The sequence below is a fragment of the Amphibalanus amphitrite genome, unplaced genomic scaffold (genome assembly GCF_019059575.1).
Source record: "Amphibalanus amphitrite isolate SeventyFive unplaced genomic scaffold, NRLGWU_Aamphi_draft 000604F_arrow, whole genome shotgun sequence".
NCBI classification, from domain to species: domain Eukaryota; kingdom Metazoa; phylum Arthropoda; class Thecostraca; order Balanomorpha; family Balanidae; genus Amphibalanus; species Amphibalanus amphitrite.
Window position 1 is genome coordinate 188712 of NW_024882098.1, and position 14360 is coordinate 203071.

At 50.1% G+C, this 14360-nt stretch overlaps 1 protein-coding gene across 1 annotated transcript in view; it reads right to left on the minus strand.

Moving 5' to 3' along the window:
• LOC122394670 (inositol 1,4,5-triphosphate receptor associated 2-like) overlaps positions 1-14360 on the minus strand; it is a 71415-nt gene that overhangs the window by 2771 nt on the left and 54284 nt on the right. Inside the window, exons 19-22 of the mRNA XM_043391701.1 lie at positions 5905-5938; positions 1564-1704; positions 1050-1154; positions 313-707 (exon numbers count right to left, since the gene is read on the minus strand). Coding sequence (XP_043247636.1) covers positions 313-707; positions 1050-1154; positions 1564-1704; positions 5905-5938 — 675 coding nt within the window. The remainder of the gene's footprint in view (positions 1-312; positions 708-1049; positions 1155-1563; positions 1705-5904; positions 5939-14360) is intronic.

Genomic DNA, 14360 nt, shown 5'->3' on the forward strand with positions numbered 1-14360 from the left:
CCAATATGAAAATCATACCCCATCGCCACCCATCAAGCAAACCACACTTGACAGTTTTCTATGTAAGCCAGCAGTACACTGACTTGGTGCGGGTACCACAGCAACCACAAAGCTCACCCCTGACCCCAACCTAAAAATATCCGCAGAAGCATCCCCTGTTCAGTCACAACCATCTAGCTGCGGTGCTACTCCACAATGCCACAAACCATCTTAATCCAATCAACGACCACACTAGTCCCAAGGCTCCTACCCCACACAGCGTTCCAAAATCTCTCGCTCCCCAAATGTCCCACACATCTCTCGCTCTCTCACCCGTCTGCGTCGCCGGCTCCGAGTGAATTCCGTCTCCGCCTCAGTCCGGCCGTCGGTGTCACAGGACTGCCGGCCGACGGGCTCAGCTGTCCCGAGTGACCGCCCAGGGGACTGCCCAGGCCGCCCAGACCGCCGCCGCCCCCGCCCAGACCGGTCGCCAGCGGCTGGCCGGCCGGGCGCGGTGCGAAAACGGCAATGGAGGCGCGCCGCCGGCCGCCCGGCACCGCCTTCTGCACCGGCTCGTGCAGAGCGATGTTATTGGTGGCGAGAACGCGTCGCGCCTCCTCCAGCTCGGCGTGCTCGCGCTCGTAGAGGTGGCGCAGGCTCTCCACGTGCTGTGTCATCACCTCGACGGCGCGCGAGACACGCAGCTCCTGCTGGGCGGCGCCTAGCACCTGTCGAGACGGGACGGAGCGACCGTCAGCGGTGTGTATTAAGGGAGAACAGGCGTGATAAGCACTAATGCAATGACGATAATTGCTGGATTTCCGTACCAGCTCTTGTCTTGGAGCTCTGTCCCGGAATAGAGCATTGAACAAAATGCAGGCCTATAAAAGACCCGCGTAAACGATGAAATCATGTGTGAAAATAATAGTAGGCTTCGTTTGAGACCATTATCAAAGGTCATTGGTGAAATTCGCATTTATTGACCATTTTGACGAAACTCTTATGTTTAATATAAACGTGTCTCGCCCAATAAATGCGAGGCAGCCCAGCAGCATGTTATGTTCTCATGCCTCGGCTGTGCGGGAGAGCCTCTGCGATATTTGTTTTATGATGTCGAGCTGCCGCTGTAGTGACTTCATCTGCTCCGAGCGGTCGGCGTCCGACTGACTCAGCATCTGCAGACGGAAACGATTGGGAATGTAACACGCCTGGTCATGATATGCGACTTTCGCGATATGTTCGATGCAATTCAGTGGAAGCTGAAAGCCGAAATGAAATGACCGGATGGACGAATAAACGCACAACCGAATGAATAAATGAATGAATGAATGAATGAATGAATAAATATGAATGAATGAATGAATGAATGAATGAATGAATAAATAAATAAATTACGAATAATTCAGCTTAAACAGCAAACTAGAAGATTCGCGAATGAATGACTAATAATTGCAACGAACATATTTACGAATACGCGCGATATTTTAGACGAACTAAGCTATAACACTAATCAAACTAATCATCCCTACAACAGCCCACTATCCCTCCCTTTCGTCCACCGGCAGCCATTCATCGGACTCTGACCATGAGCTGCTCTCTGAAGCGCTGCGCCTCCATGTCGAGGTTCTGTTCGGCCTGGTCCCGGTGGCGTCGCTGCACGTCCAGTCTCTCGTGCACTGTTAGCCGGTCCGTCTTGAACGCCAGCGCCAGAGAACTGAACTTGCTCTGTGGGACAGATGGGGAGGGAAATTAGACCGCTGCCAGAGCGCTGATGTTACTCTGTGAAACGGACGGGAGGGAAATTAAGCCAAAGTCAAGTCAGTGAGCTGAACTTGCTCTGTGAAACAGACGGGATATGAGAATTAAATCAAAAGACAGCAAGCTGAGCATGCCCAGTAGAAAAGACGAAGGAGGGAAATTAGAGCGGCGCCAGCGAACTGAGCTTGCTCTCAAACAGACGGGGGAGAAAAATAACAAATAGAAAAATAACCAATCCTATCTGCGAGGGAGAAAACATAGCCACTAGAGCCTTGTTATCAATGGCGCAAAATTGCACTCCAGGAGTCAAAGAAAGCCGACATGACCAACCACCTTAAACAAGCGCACATGTGGTCGACATCACACTCGATATGGGCCCATATCCTTATCAGCGATACTACCCATGATTAACACGGGTCATTACCACAACAAAAGGCTAGGCCTGCTTGTAGCTTTAGGTATCCCGAGAATACATGAACGGCTCAGACGAGCGGTGCTGCTAGCCTTATCGGGTATATTCCGAAGCCACCAACACCGACTGAAACACATTATGCTACGAGAGCTGGCTGTTTTAGCTACCGAGCCTAGACAATTGCACGGAACATTTCTGGACCTGGCATACAAACTGTTAAACTGCTCTTTTCAAAACGTGCTTGATGCTGTGAGGGGTCATGTGGACCATAGCTTCATAGGCAGCGCGATCGACAGCGACGGTGTAGTAGATTCGCTCAGATTCCTTTTAAATTCCAGCCAGACAGTGATGTCCCGTCGTCTCGTGAGGCTTCTGTGCTCATAGGGGTTTTTTCACAAATGTGTTGACTTGTTAATGTGCTTTGCAATTGCGTTTTAGTGTTGTGTTCATCGTCCTACATGCAGTATCTGTACTGCTGGTGTGTTTATTGGAAAGTGAAATGTGTATGTGTATTGTCTGAAAAAGACGCATAATAAATTGATGATGATGATGATAGCATATACGGTAACCCGACACATGCCTTGGCATATCATTACAGGTCATAGCTTTAATTTTCATTGGCTTTATCGCGACCAGGTAGCCATGACAGGCGCAAAGAGATAATTTAGCCAGCATGCAATGCAGCACTATGTCAGGTTTAATGCGATCCAACGAGCTAGTTGGCCGGCTGGGGGCACACAGACGTGTCCCACCGGTCAAAACCCTGAATGGGTGTCCTGATCAGGGTGTCCAGATAGCCGCACTGTCAAGATAAGCGTCGAGTGTAACCAGTATACGACTTGTACTCGCCGGGTTGGAATGAGTCGCAGTGACTACTATATTTTAGCACGGGACATGTGTTACGACCCCTGCTGTTCAATGTCGTGCAACTAAGCGTCGTGCTTTGCAAAGCCCCAGGATCACACCGGGAACAAGAACAAAGAAGTTCGTAGGTAAGCAGAGAGATTGTAGAGGTCCTATCGCAATCATGAGTATGTGTGAGCCCTTCATCTAACTTATAAGAGCATGAAAATCCCGGTACATGTTGTTTCGAGTGGCAGAAATCTAGCGGTATCTCAATTGTAACACTTCTGCCGATGGTCGACAAAGTCGCAAGTTGACAGCATTTTACAGAAATCCAGCGATAAGTTCAACAGTCAGCAGAAGAACGATACACGTGGGGATTTGCTCCAGCTAAAGGTGACTTCCCGAGCAAACGAGGGAAATATTTGTTGGCGAACAAACCACAAAGATAAACCACCATAGCCAGCACGTGGACCTCCGCTTGTAAAATCACAAATATATTCACACAGCAGCACATATTCAGCCCAAGCGGAACCGTCAGCACCACCATCCGATCCCATTCTGCCGTTCAAGCCACATGCTGCGGGCATTTGGCTGGCACCATTTAGTGCTGAGAGCTACAAGGACTAGCAGAACGTTTTGTGCATTGTCCATCACCGGACAACACCAGCTTCACCTTTCCATCGCTCCCTGACAAGAGATTGGGCCGCCACACCAGCAGTCCTGCCGCAGTCCCACACAATCGCTGACCGTTGATCAGCTGACAGCGGGGAGCAGGACGGGTGTCTGACCCTCCCAGCAGGAGTCGGCTGACCCCGTGACCTGCAGAGGCCGATCGTGACCCCCTGTGACCCGTGACGTCACACGGGTGAGGTAACAATGGAACAGGATACCCTGCAGGACCACGTCCGTTACAACCTTTACAGCCTCCGCACAGGCTGGGTGTGTCAAACGGGTTATATGGGAACAGACTATCAACAAGGGCGTGTATTGGCAACCGAGTTTCTTCTCAAGCGTAACTCCGCCGCAAATCAAGACCATTTCGTCTGTGAAACCTAACGGATTTATCCTATCGCGATACAAGTGACATCAATTGGAAAATACGCTCCATGATCAAAGCCACGATTTTAAATATGTAATTGCAACTGCTTGTATGTCATGCTGGGATACAATGCAACCCATCATGAGTACCCGTTACGCTGCTAGCAGTCAACAGGTTAATCTCCAGCAGCTCAGCGGGGGTGACACGGCCCACGCCCGTCGGCACCACTGACGTCATAGAACACCACTGACGTCACCACCGTGATAGACGGGGTCACATCTGCACGACATGGGACCATTTTCGGCAGCAATGAACAGGGTCATACGGCTGTTCCGACATGATGTTCATCTGTTTAGCGGCCGCGACCGACTGAGGTAGCTAGGACGTTAGACAGTCGTTTGCTGGTGTCGTGACATCTGTTCTGAGCGGTAGCGACACGGCTTACAGTGACCGTAAGCGGACCAATGGGAGTGATCGCTGCCCGGATATATCCCGGAGAACGGGCAACTTGTACCCGTCGGCAATTTAGACTGTGTGCGCCGAGGGACCTACGAAGCTGTAGGACCAAAAGCTGAGTGGATATGGCGACAGCTGAGTAGAACTTAGCAAGCCAGCGCTCAACCCAGACTTACAGGTTAGGCCATAGACGGTCGACTTGCAAATGATAGTGACAGACATACGACCGTCGAGCCAGACAAAAGTGGTTTAGACAGGCTAGACGGACGGGCGCGACGTACAAACGGACTGACTGAATGGCGACATGCACCCATTGGCACTGTCCGTGTTTAAGGGCGTCGCAGCAGCACAAGATTCAGGACTCTGGCTACCACAGAGGAGACCGACTAGCCGAGAGATACAGCCGGGAGATACAGCACGCCATGCTAATCACGTCCCTGTCACGTCTCGTCGCCGTAAAGCCGCCATCGTAAGGCACCAAACGGCTGCGACACCGAGCCGCGAACACAGCACGGCGACAGGTACGGCGCGGCGGTACCATTGTGGCGCGTCCATCAATCGGTTGGACTGCGCCGATCGAGCGGCCGCAGCCCATCGGCGCAGGGGTGAACTGGGACGGCGGGCTGACCATAGCTCTGCGATGGCGATCGGTCGGTCGGAACAGAACAGCGATAAGCTGGACTGACCGATGGTTACGGCAGCGGCTCAAGGATGACGGTAAATATCACGTCAGCAAGTTACATCAGTAGATGTCTACTGGAAGACGGGAGAGTAACTTAGCCCCACCCATGTCTGCAGAACAGAGGACAGACCGGAGACCGTCTACGGAGAATATTCTTTGGTAAAACGGGAAGAAGATGGCAGTGGTTGCACGGTAAATGAGCCGTAATTTTGTAAGCCTGAGAACAAGGATTGTTTAGACCCAAAATTAAATCGGGGGGATGCGATAGGACATTCAGCTCCTAAATGAGCTCCAAGCAGAACTAGAATGTTTTGCTCGTCGCTGAAGATGATAAGCTGTTTGTTCAAATATTATTTCGGCACTTTCCTACAAAATTCCTTGTGTCATTGTATTTTCTGACCCCGGATATTCTAAGAACGACTTATGATTTACGAATAAACTGAATATGCTGCAGGTCGTTATATGTAACTCTCCACATTTGTTCATAATTCTGTTCCTTATTTGAGCTTGGCTAGTAAAATTGTCGTTACACAGTTGTCTTGGACTTAAATTCATTTTATCCTGAGTCATATTCTGGCCCAAGTACCGGCAACAATGAAAAACTGTTGACGACTTCGTCCTACCTTTTCACACATCCTCTCGTCCTGCATTGACACTGGGACTCGGTACGTCGAAATAACCTAGATCAATCCCATTGATAGTTACAATGTCGAAAGCCTTGCGGTGACTTACCTCCAAGTCCTTTTCGTTCGTGGTGTTAGCATTCCTGTAACAAAAGAAAAAGTATGTTAATCAGCGTCATAAATCACGACTTTTATACTTCACATTCACAACTTAATAGTGTGAATGAAATACATCACTCGCCGTGGCTATGAATGGTAGGTACTTAAAGTCGATGCAATTTGTCGTTGATAAAAAATGCATTATAAATTGGCATTACTGGCCGTTCCATGCAGATAAGAGGACAAAGGCTAGCCATTCTCGCGTCTGGCCGCGCTGTAATCAGTTACACGGCATGCCGCATTTAAATGCTCATTAATCACTACCTGCAACCAAACGTTTTACACATTGCGACACAATGGCTATTATGTTCATACATGACCTAACACGGCCCAAGGCCAAACGAGAAACCATCTCGGAGCCACTCAAGCTGCCGCGACAGTAAGAAAGGAGACATTTGAACACATCGCTCGGCGACAACTCATCAACGTGAGTCGAAGTGAGCTGAAATAGGTAAGTGGCCCTCAAATACTCTCTCCGGCTGAGCAAATCACGGCAAAAGCCAAAATATACGATTCGTCATTTTACTCCGTCTACGCTGAGCCATGGTGTGTAACGGCTTTGCTATTATATGCGGCATCTGACGGAGCGCATATAATTTTATATTTCCATCGCTAGATGGCACTAGTAGTGAGCCCCTGAAGTGATGCTGTGCCGCACAGCACAAACGCCCACAATTGATGATGTAAGACCGATTCACTTACTGGCGCTAGACCAATTTGAAAACGGATGAAGGGAAGGGCAATACGGCAATGATATTACATTTCGATTCAGCATAATCGAACTAATTGGGTAGCTGCATCTCAATCTCAGGAAAACAATTTTATCCTGGCCATTGAAGAAACGAATGCCGAGTCATCTTCATCGCCCTAAACAGGTAGGTTTGGGAGTAAAGAAAAGAAATATGAATCAATTAAGTTGTAATTGCACAGCTTGATTGTAATTACGTGACCTTCGGTAAGGTATGCAAGTTCTGTGATTGCATGACTGATAAACTCCAGTCGCACTACACACGGGAGGCGCCGAAGCTCGAAATATCTGATTACCTACGCAGACCAGATGAGCCAGGCCCACATCAGATCAGATCATACCGAAACAGGATAGGTAACCCGTCAGCCGGTGACAAAAACCCCATCCTGCTGCTCCTCCTGACCGGACCAGTCGCTAACTTCTTATCTAAAGGGATACAAAACACCACCGTTCGTCGGTTGTCACAGGTGAAGCTACATGACACCTGAGCTGAGCACCAATCGAATCGAGGAGTCATTAGGAAGAGGTCGTCACATGGCTACTGAGCCAACGAACGGAAAGGGGACACCGCCCCGCTCGCGTCATGCACGGAGGCATGTGGGAGATATAACACGCCTCTGAGGGAGATAAGTCATGAGTGATAGAAGCGCTGGGTGTAGATGTGTGTAGGAGGAATGGAGAGCCTTTGAGATGAATGTGTGTGTGGGACGGGGAGAATGCTCGCTGAAGCCACCCCACCCCACTCAACGCGACAGAAGGCCCAGAGTTCGTCAGTCTCGCCCACACCACGCAATGCCTGGCTCACAAAACTCCCACACGACCTCCCAGACCCTGACCACGCGTGCACCTCAAACGATCCGCCCATCTCCCGTCCCCCACTCCATCCTCCCCTGCCCCGCCCCGTCCGGTATACACGTGAGGTCAGGTCAGCACAGGGCGGCGGCTGAGTGGCTGACTGGGCCACAATGGGCACCTTCTGTAGACGCTCCTCTCGTGTTGACGTTCGGGATGGGCGCACGGACTGATGAATAGAAGCTAATGTACTTGTGTGTCTCTTTTCATGACGATTATCGGATGCATTTGACCACGTTTCGCGCAAAAACATGCCCCACAAAACAGAAAGCAGACAGCCCTTTGACAAGGACAATTTCAGGGCAGGAATAAGTCATTGATTTACGTGTTTCACTTTACAACAGCCCATGGACCGGATCAGAATCGACTCTTTTCTCCGTAAGGTCGGTCAAAGTTGACAAGCCGACACTGTTATCAAACAGACGGCAGAAATAGCTGGCCTTGGTGTAATCCAAAGCTTCAGTGCGCCAGCCGGTCCCGGAATTTCAGTACAAAGTAAGCGACGTTACTCGAAGCGGAAACGGCCGACAAACTTCACCGGTTCGGTTTATTTGCATTTGGCACAACATTTGCGTAACGGCCGGTTTGTTATGCTACTGAAAATGAATGAAGCTTCAGAGCTCGACACAGGTGAGCGAATGGAGTGTGGCGTAACCTAAACACAAAAGCAGACGTCCTTTGATGATCTCCCTCGATAGAAATATCTACTGGAATCGGAGGGAGGATAGCTAAAGTGATGTGCCACCTAAAAAGAGCCACGCGTTCCAAATCGCCAAAGAACCCTATTCGAACTGTCATAGCCACTTCACACAAACACAAAGACCACCACAGAAAAGGTCATCACAATTCCAAAATACAGCTAATGTAGGGGAGGATCCATTGTGAAACCACCTTCAAAGACGGGCAGACGGTGAAGGCCGAAGGGCGATGGCCGGCTCAGATATGCCAGCTTTGTAACAACACGTGAGCGGTATAGGCTCATCGCCCAGAAACATTGGCCCTTGAGTTTATCGAGAGACCAACTGAAAAATAGAAAAGACAGCCTTGAGACAGGCTCATGCTACTTCACATCGCTCAATGACAAGTGTTCATTGAAAGTTGAAGTTAAAACTTATGAGTAGGAGCCCGTGAGCCTGCATTTGTCGAAGCTGGCCCAGACGATACGTTATCTTCAATTATTATCAGCGAGAGTTCAGGCGTAAGAGATTAGTCTAAGGTCACGCTATTCTAAGGAAATGATTTTGGTTACTTTTACCAAGGTTGATAGCAGACTACCATTCTCGCAGAGTGCTACTGTTTTAAAGCCAGTTTACTATGAAGACGGCCACTCCGTACGGATGCATGCAATAACAGCAAACGATGGTACAGGCAGCCATTATGTTTGGGTAAAGTTAAACGAACGCCCCTGTGTTGGCTCGGGTAGCAATGAACTGCTCAACGCTTCTGGCTTCGCCTCAGAGCAATATTTAGCACTGACTTCGTAATCTAAATCGTGATAGCAAACACGGCCCAGTAGATGTCAATATTGACACCTGTCCCCTACCCGCCCCCCCCCCAAAAAAAAAACAGATAGAAAAATAATAGCAAGCATTGTACCTATGAATACATCCATCGATCGATAACTTAAATGAACCGAAGATGCTTATTATGATTCCCCGATTTGCGGACATTACTCAACCCGAAACATCACAGTTCACACATCCTTCACTACCCATAGAACGTGAAATAATTCTACAAATTAAACAGCTGCTAAGTGGGAGATCCCTCTGAGGAAGCAGTACCTGTCCTCGCCGCAGCGGCTGGTGAGCAGCTCCACCACCTGATGCAGATGTCGCAGACGCTCCAGCGACTCGGCCGCGCTTGGTTCACCACCCGGAGACTCCGAGGTCGATAGCAGACGCTGCATGCTGGGATGGCTTACCGGAGCCACCGGCGTATGGCAGTCACGAAATTCACTTAATAATGAGTGCCTGGTGTTGGTGACCGCAGGCGTTTTCGAACGCTGACAACAGTCCGTCTGGTCCTCTAGAATATAGTCACCAGTCACCTTTACACCTTCAGCTAGCCCACGATTGTGTTTCCTTCCTAAAAGCTCCGGTGCTTAGGTTTCAATGTTCAGTTCTCTTGGCTCTCCACAACAACATCAAAATGTCCACTATGCACTCAAGTCTGTCCCATTCCTCACAACGCACCAAACCCAAAAGTCAGCTGCTCGAGAGTCCACTGATAACCTCTGAAGGCTGACACTGACCGCCGTACCACCTCAGTCTGACAGTTCCTGCGTGAATCTTAGTTCTGTCCACCACCGCCGGACGATAACACCGTGCCACGGTCACCGCCAGTAATCTCCCGGTGCGTAATCAGACATCAGCTGCCGTAATCGGGCCGCAGCCGCCGGCACACGCGCGACGCGTGGTAATGAGCACAGGTGGCGGCGTGTGAGCGATCAGCGGCGAGCGGTCAGAGGCGACGGCACAGGACGGCACTGAGGCGGTGGCAGACGGCGCTGTAAGGGGTCTCAGCTGATTGCTGTGCCGACGCAGCTCGACGAGGACTCCCAAACAGGATGTCAGGGCAGTGTCAGCTATCTGTCACGGACGCTCCAGCGGATGTCACGCCACCGCATCACCACATCAGCACGCTCGTGTAGAGCAGTTCACTATCAGCAAGGCTTCCGTGCGATATTTGTCCAGCGTCCACCAAGTCACCTCACCGCTCCGAACGCAATGTGAAGAGGTCGTCGCTCCCACTTCTGTCCTGACCCCACCGACAGTCGGAGCCCCGCGCCGCCCTCCCGTCGCCACGCGCTCGGTCACTGCAGTGCCGCCCGCCCGCGTCGGTCGCCGACGAGTCCCTTGGTGGACAGGTCGGTACGGTGACAGTGGCGCCCTCTGACCGGTCCCCGGCCGCCAGGGGTCGCCCCACTCCACCCTTACCCCGCCGCCCCTCCGGTGAAGACGGGCGGCCGTAAACACCGCTGCATACCTGGTGTGCCAAAGAAAGACAGTTTACACAGCTTACTCCAGCTCTCCTACAGTAAAGCATGCGTCGACACGACAGCGGCGTATACGTTCAATGCCCGTGAAGCCATGACAGTCCCAGACATGAGCCGCGTGCCACAATCCAGGCAGTAAAAACCTAACGAACCCTCCATGGCCTGGCCTGCATACCTCCGAGCTATTTGTAGAACCGTGTTCGAAGAAACGACAGAGAGCGGGCCGGGATTACACAGGTGTTACCCCGAGAAAGCTGATATTAAAGACCAATCAGCTGGAGCTAGTATAACCCATAAAAAGGTGCGTCTGCGACGATCGCGCCGGTCGGCACATCATGTTTGATATCTTCATTTCACTAGCAGCACCTCGACTTACGCCTGCGGCTATTGGAATACCGAGCTAATGGGAAAATCGTGGCTTCGTTAGCTTTAAGTTCACACCGACAGCTGAAATGCACTGTGGCATTGCACGCTAGCCCGGATGAAATATAGTCACAATCATCGCGTAAGTCATAGCGTATGGGGCGATTCCTTTTTATGATCCGATCTAATATCCAAGAAGATTGGTGTAAAGCGGGTTCAACAACTTGGGTATGGAGATAGATGAAGCAGGAGTGCCGTGATCGCGTGATGCAATGTGGAACAGACGCTAACAAGAATATAAAAACAATTAGTTTAACGTTCAGGATTGACAATATGTAAAGTCTCCCTTTGGTTAATCATATAAATTAAGTGTCACTAATTAGTTAAATTATCATAACTTTTCAGCCAGTATTAGACGAAACACAAATTGGATTATGCACTGTCACGAGTATAAACAACAAGGTGCATCATAAAAAAACGAATGCCTATTACATGGCAGGCAATTCCTTCCCAAACGATGCATAAATAATCGTAGCATCATGTTTGTCGCCGGGAGAATTAAAAATAAGGGCCAGAAAATGTTAGCTCACTGTTCACTAAATCCTACCCACTAACTCGTGACTTGTGAGCATCTAATAAAGGTTATTGAATGATTTAAGAATGTATTAAGCAGCGACGAATGATATTTCACTCCCATTGAGATGTTCATCCCGGGTCATGCCTGTTGACTCCGATACGGATCCAAATCACAACTCGAACCTCCTGTCAGGCCTGTCTGAAGGTCGCCACGGGCCCGTCCGTGACGGGACCCCGGCCTGCCGTGGAGGACTCGGCTGGTCCCAGCGCCTGCCCATGTGAGGGCCCGGCCTAATGTTGACGCCAGGGGTAAACGTGGCGTCGGCACCCACCGGCGACCAGCAAACACGGGCAAACTGTGCTCCCGGGGCCACCGCGGCGTGCCAACTAAACCAAACTCAACCTCGATACACCCAGGGCTGTAGGAACTACAATAGTCATTGTAATAGCGAGCTTCGCAGATGATATTTATACCTCCTTTACTCCTGCAATCCCATTTAATTACTCGCGTGTTTCGTCCGTCAGTGACTTCCCTCACCGCTCGCCGTAATCTCATCACATTCTCATCAGCGTCATCCATCATGGTTCACACATCTGGTGAGAGCCGACGGCATCGCTCGGGACCAGTTCGCCTCGTCATCAAAGCGGTCTTCCGTCGGCCGAACGCCGGGCGGTGAGCACCACACAGTAATGGGGTAATTTACCGGGCTAATTTGGAGCCGCCGCCGCCGCCGCGGACTTGGACGGACAGGACCGAGGGCGAGTGATAAATAAAAGGCAATTAAATCACAACTAGTGAGGTTAAGATCATTCTGTTTTAGGTACCTCGGAGACATTTGGTAAACGAATTATGATCAGGAAAGCAGGCATCCTCTAATATCTATCACAGAATACCGTGCTAGAGGTGAAAACGGTGACCACAAAAAGCGCATTGATGGTCGTTGCTCTAATGGATTTTTCGACATGCGCAAGACAAAACTTTCCTTGTCTCGGAGCATTTAAGTATCTGAAGAACTGAACGAAACTCTGTATGCTGGGATGGAATTGAAAGACCCGAAAGTGGCGAGCGAGCCACTGGCGGCTCTGGCAAACGACTGGCAAGCCATTTCCTGGCACCATCAATTTCCATCTCGGAATGGAACCTTCGACCTCCATGGCATCCCATCCACCCTCCACATACATATAAACTCCGCATAACACCGGTCGAATACAGACAGAGCCAGCATTGTGTTCAAATAGCCGAAACACGTCTGCCTGTCTGACAACGGCGTTAGACGGGAGCCAAACGCGGCTGGAACGCGTCGCGAGACAAACATCCTGATCAGGTTCGGGCGCGTCTGAGCGCGGAATCTAGGCTTCTAGGGACAATCGGCCAGGAGAGGAGGCTACCCTCCTCGAGACACCCTCGCCCGCTGTCATCACAGAGCTATTGTGGGCACCTCTGACACGTCTCCTGGTGCTCGCACAATAGGCCGGTCACGGACCGCCTCATGGTCACACACAGACAGGCGCCTAGTCAGGAAAGGTCGGCTGTCAACAGCTCAGCGGCCATATCAGACCAATAGCTCGAGGCGCTCGGCAGCAGCTGCGCACAGCTGATGGAGCATTTCGAACTGTTCCGTGTTCACATGTTTCCTTTTCGAATTCCAGTTGCCTGTCCATTTGCCTATTGCCTAAGCTGCCTATTTTTACTTCCCCAGCAGGTTTATTCCCTGAATGCAGGTGGACGAGGATACCTTAAAATAGTTCACCTTAGTGATAAAATTGTGCTAAAAACAAACTGAGGCAGCTCGCAACACAAGGGTCTTCACAGCTCAGGTTTGTGTGCAAAAACAAATAAAGAAAGGAAACCGGATTCCACTCACTTGGAATCAGTAGCGATCTCGTATCTTAAACGCAGTTTTTCGACAGAACATCAAGGGCGGCGCCACCGTGGGGGCAGTGGGGGCAGACTGCCCCCACTGGCAGGAAGCCGTGGGGGCAAGACTGTGTTTTTGCCCCCACAAAATTTGGCTGAAGTTGAAAAGGGAACAGAAGACCGGTGCAACATTCATGATAGGCGGTTATAATAGTAGTTGACGGTCCCCGTATCAAGTGCTTCAGCAGAACGTTCGTTCCCAGACCGTCTGTCGCATATCTCCTATTCCCTCTCATTCTCCTACTCATTTTCATTTACCAGAAGGCTGCCCTTGAGCTAGACCTCGAGGAGGTTGAGAGGCAGTTTGTCAAAAGTCGGCAAGAAAAGAGATCCTCTTTTGGGAACCCTAAGACTGAGACTGAGCTCAGGGAGGTATGAAAAATGTGATAGGTAGGTAATAGGTATGTATATCCGGTAGGGTGGCACTTAAAAATCAATTTTTGATTTTTAATGCGTGCGGGTGGTTTTCCGGTTCCATTCCCGTAAGAAATAAGGGAGGCAAATTTTTATGGGAAAATATTGATGTTTAGAGGTCGCGAATCAAGGTAAAAATTGAGATTTTGGTAGCATATTTCAATATCATTAAAATCGCTTCTGAGTTTCCTATTACGCTATAATCGGATGATAATAAGGCATTTCTTAGTCATTTTCATATTGTTTATTGATATTCCATGCAGCTTCGGCCACGCCAGAACGCTGGTATATGTACTCCACTACTCCAGTTCCTCCTCTTTAGTAGATTATTGGCGCCTCATTGGAGGGAGGGGTATCATGGGCAACGGGCACCCAGATCACTTTGTGTGTAGCCTGGTTAGCAATTGCAGTCGATCTTCGGGTGTCAGGTTAGCGTTTTCTGTGATCTTTTCAACGACATGGAGGAAGAACTGGCACTAACCTTTGTCTTCCATGAGTGCCAGTCCTACATCAGCGCCATACCGCGCCTGGTGAAGTCAT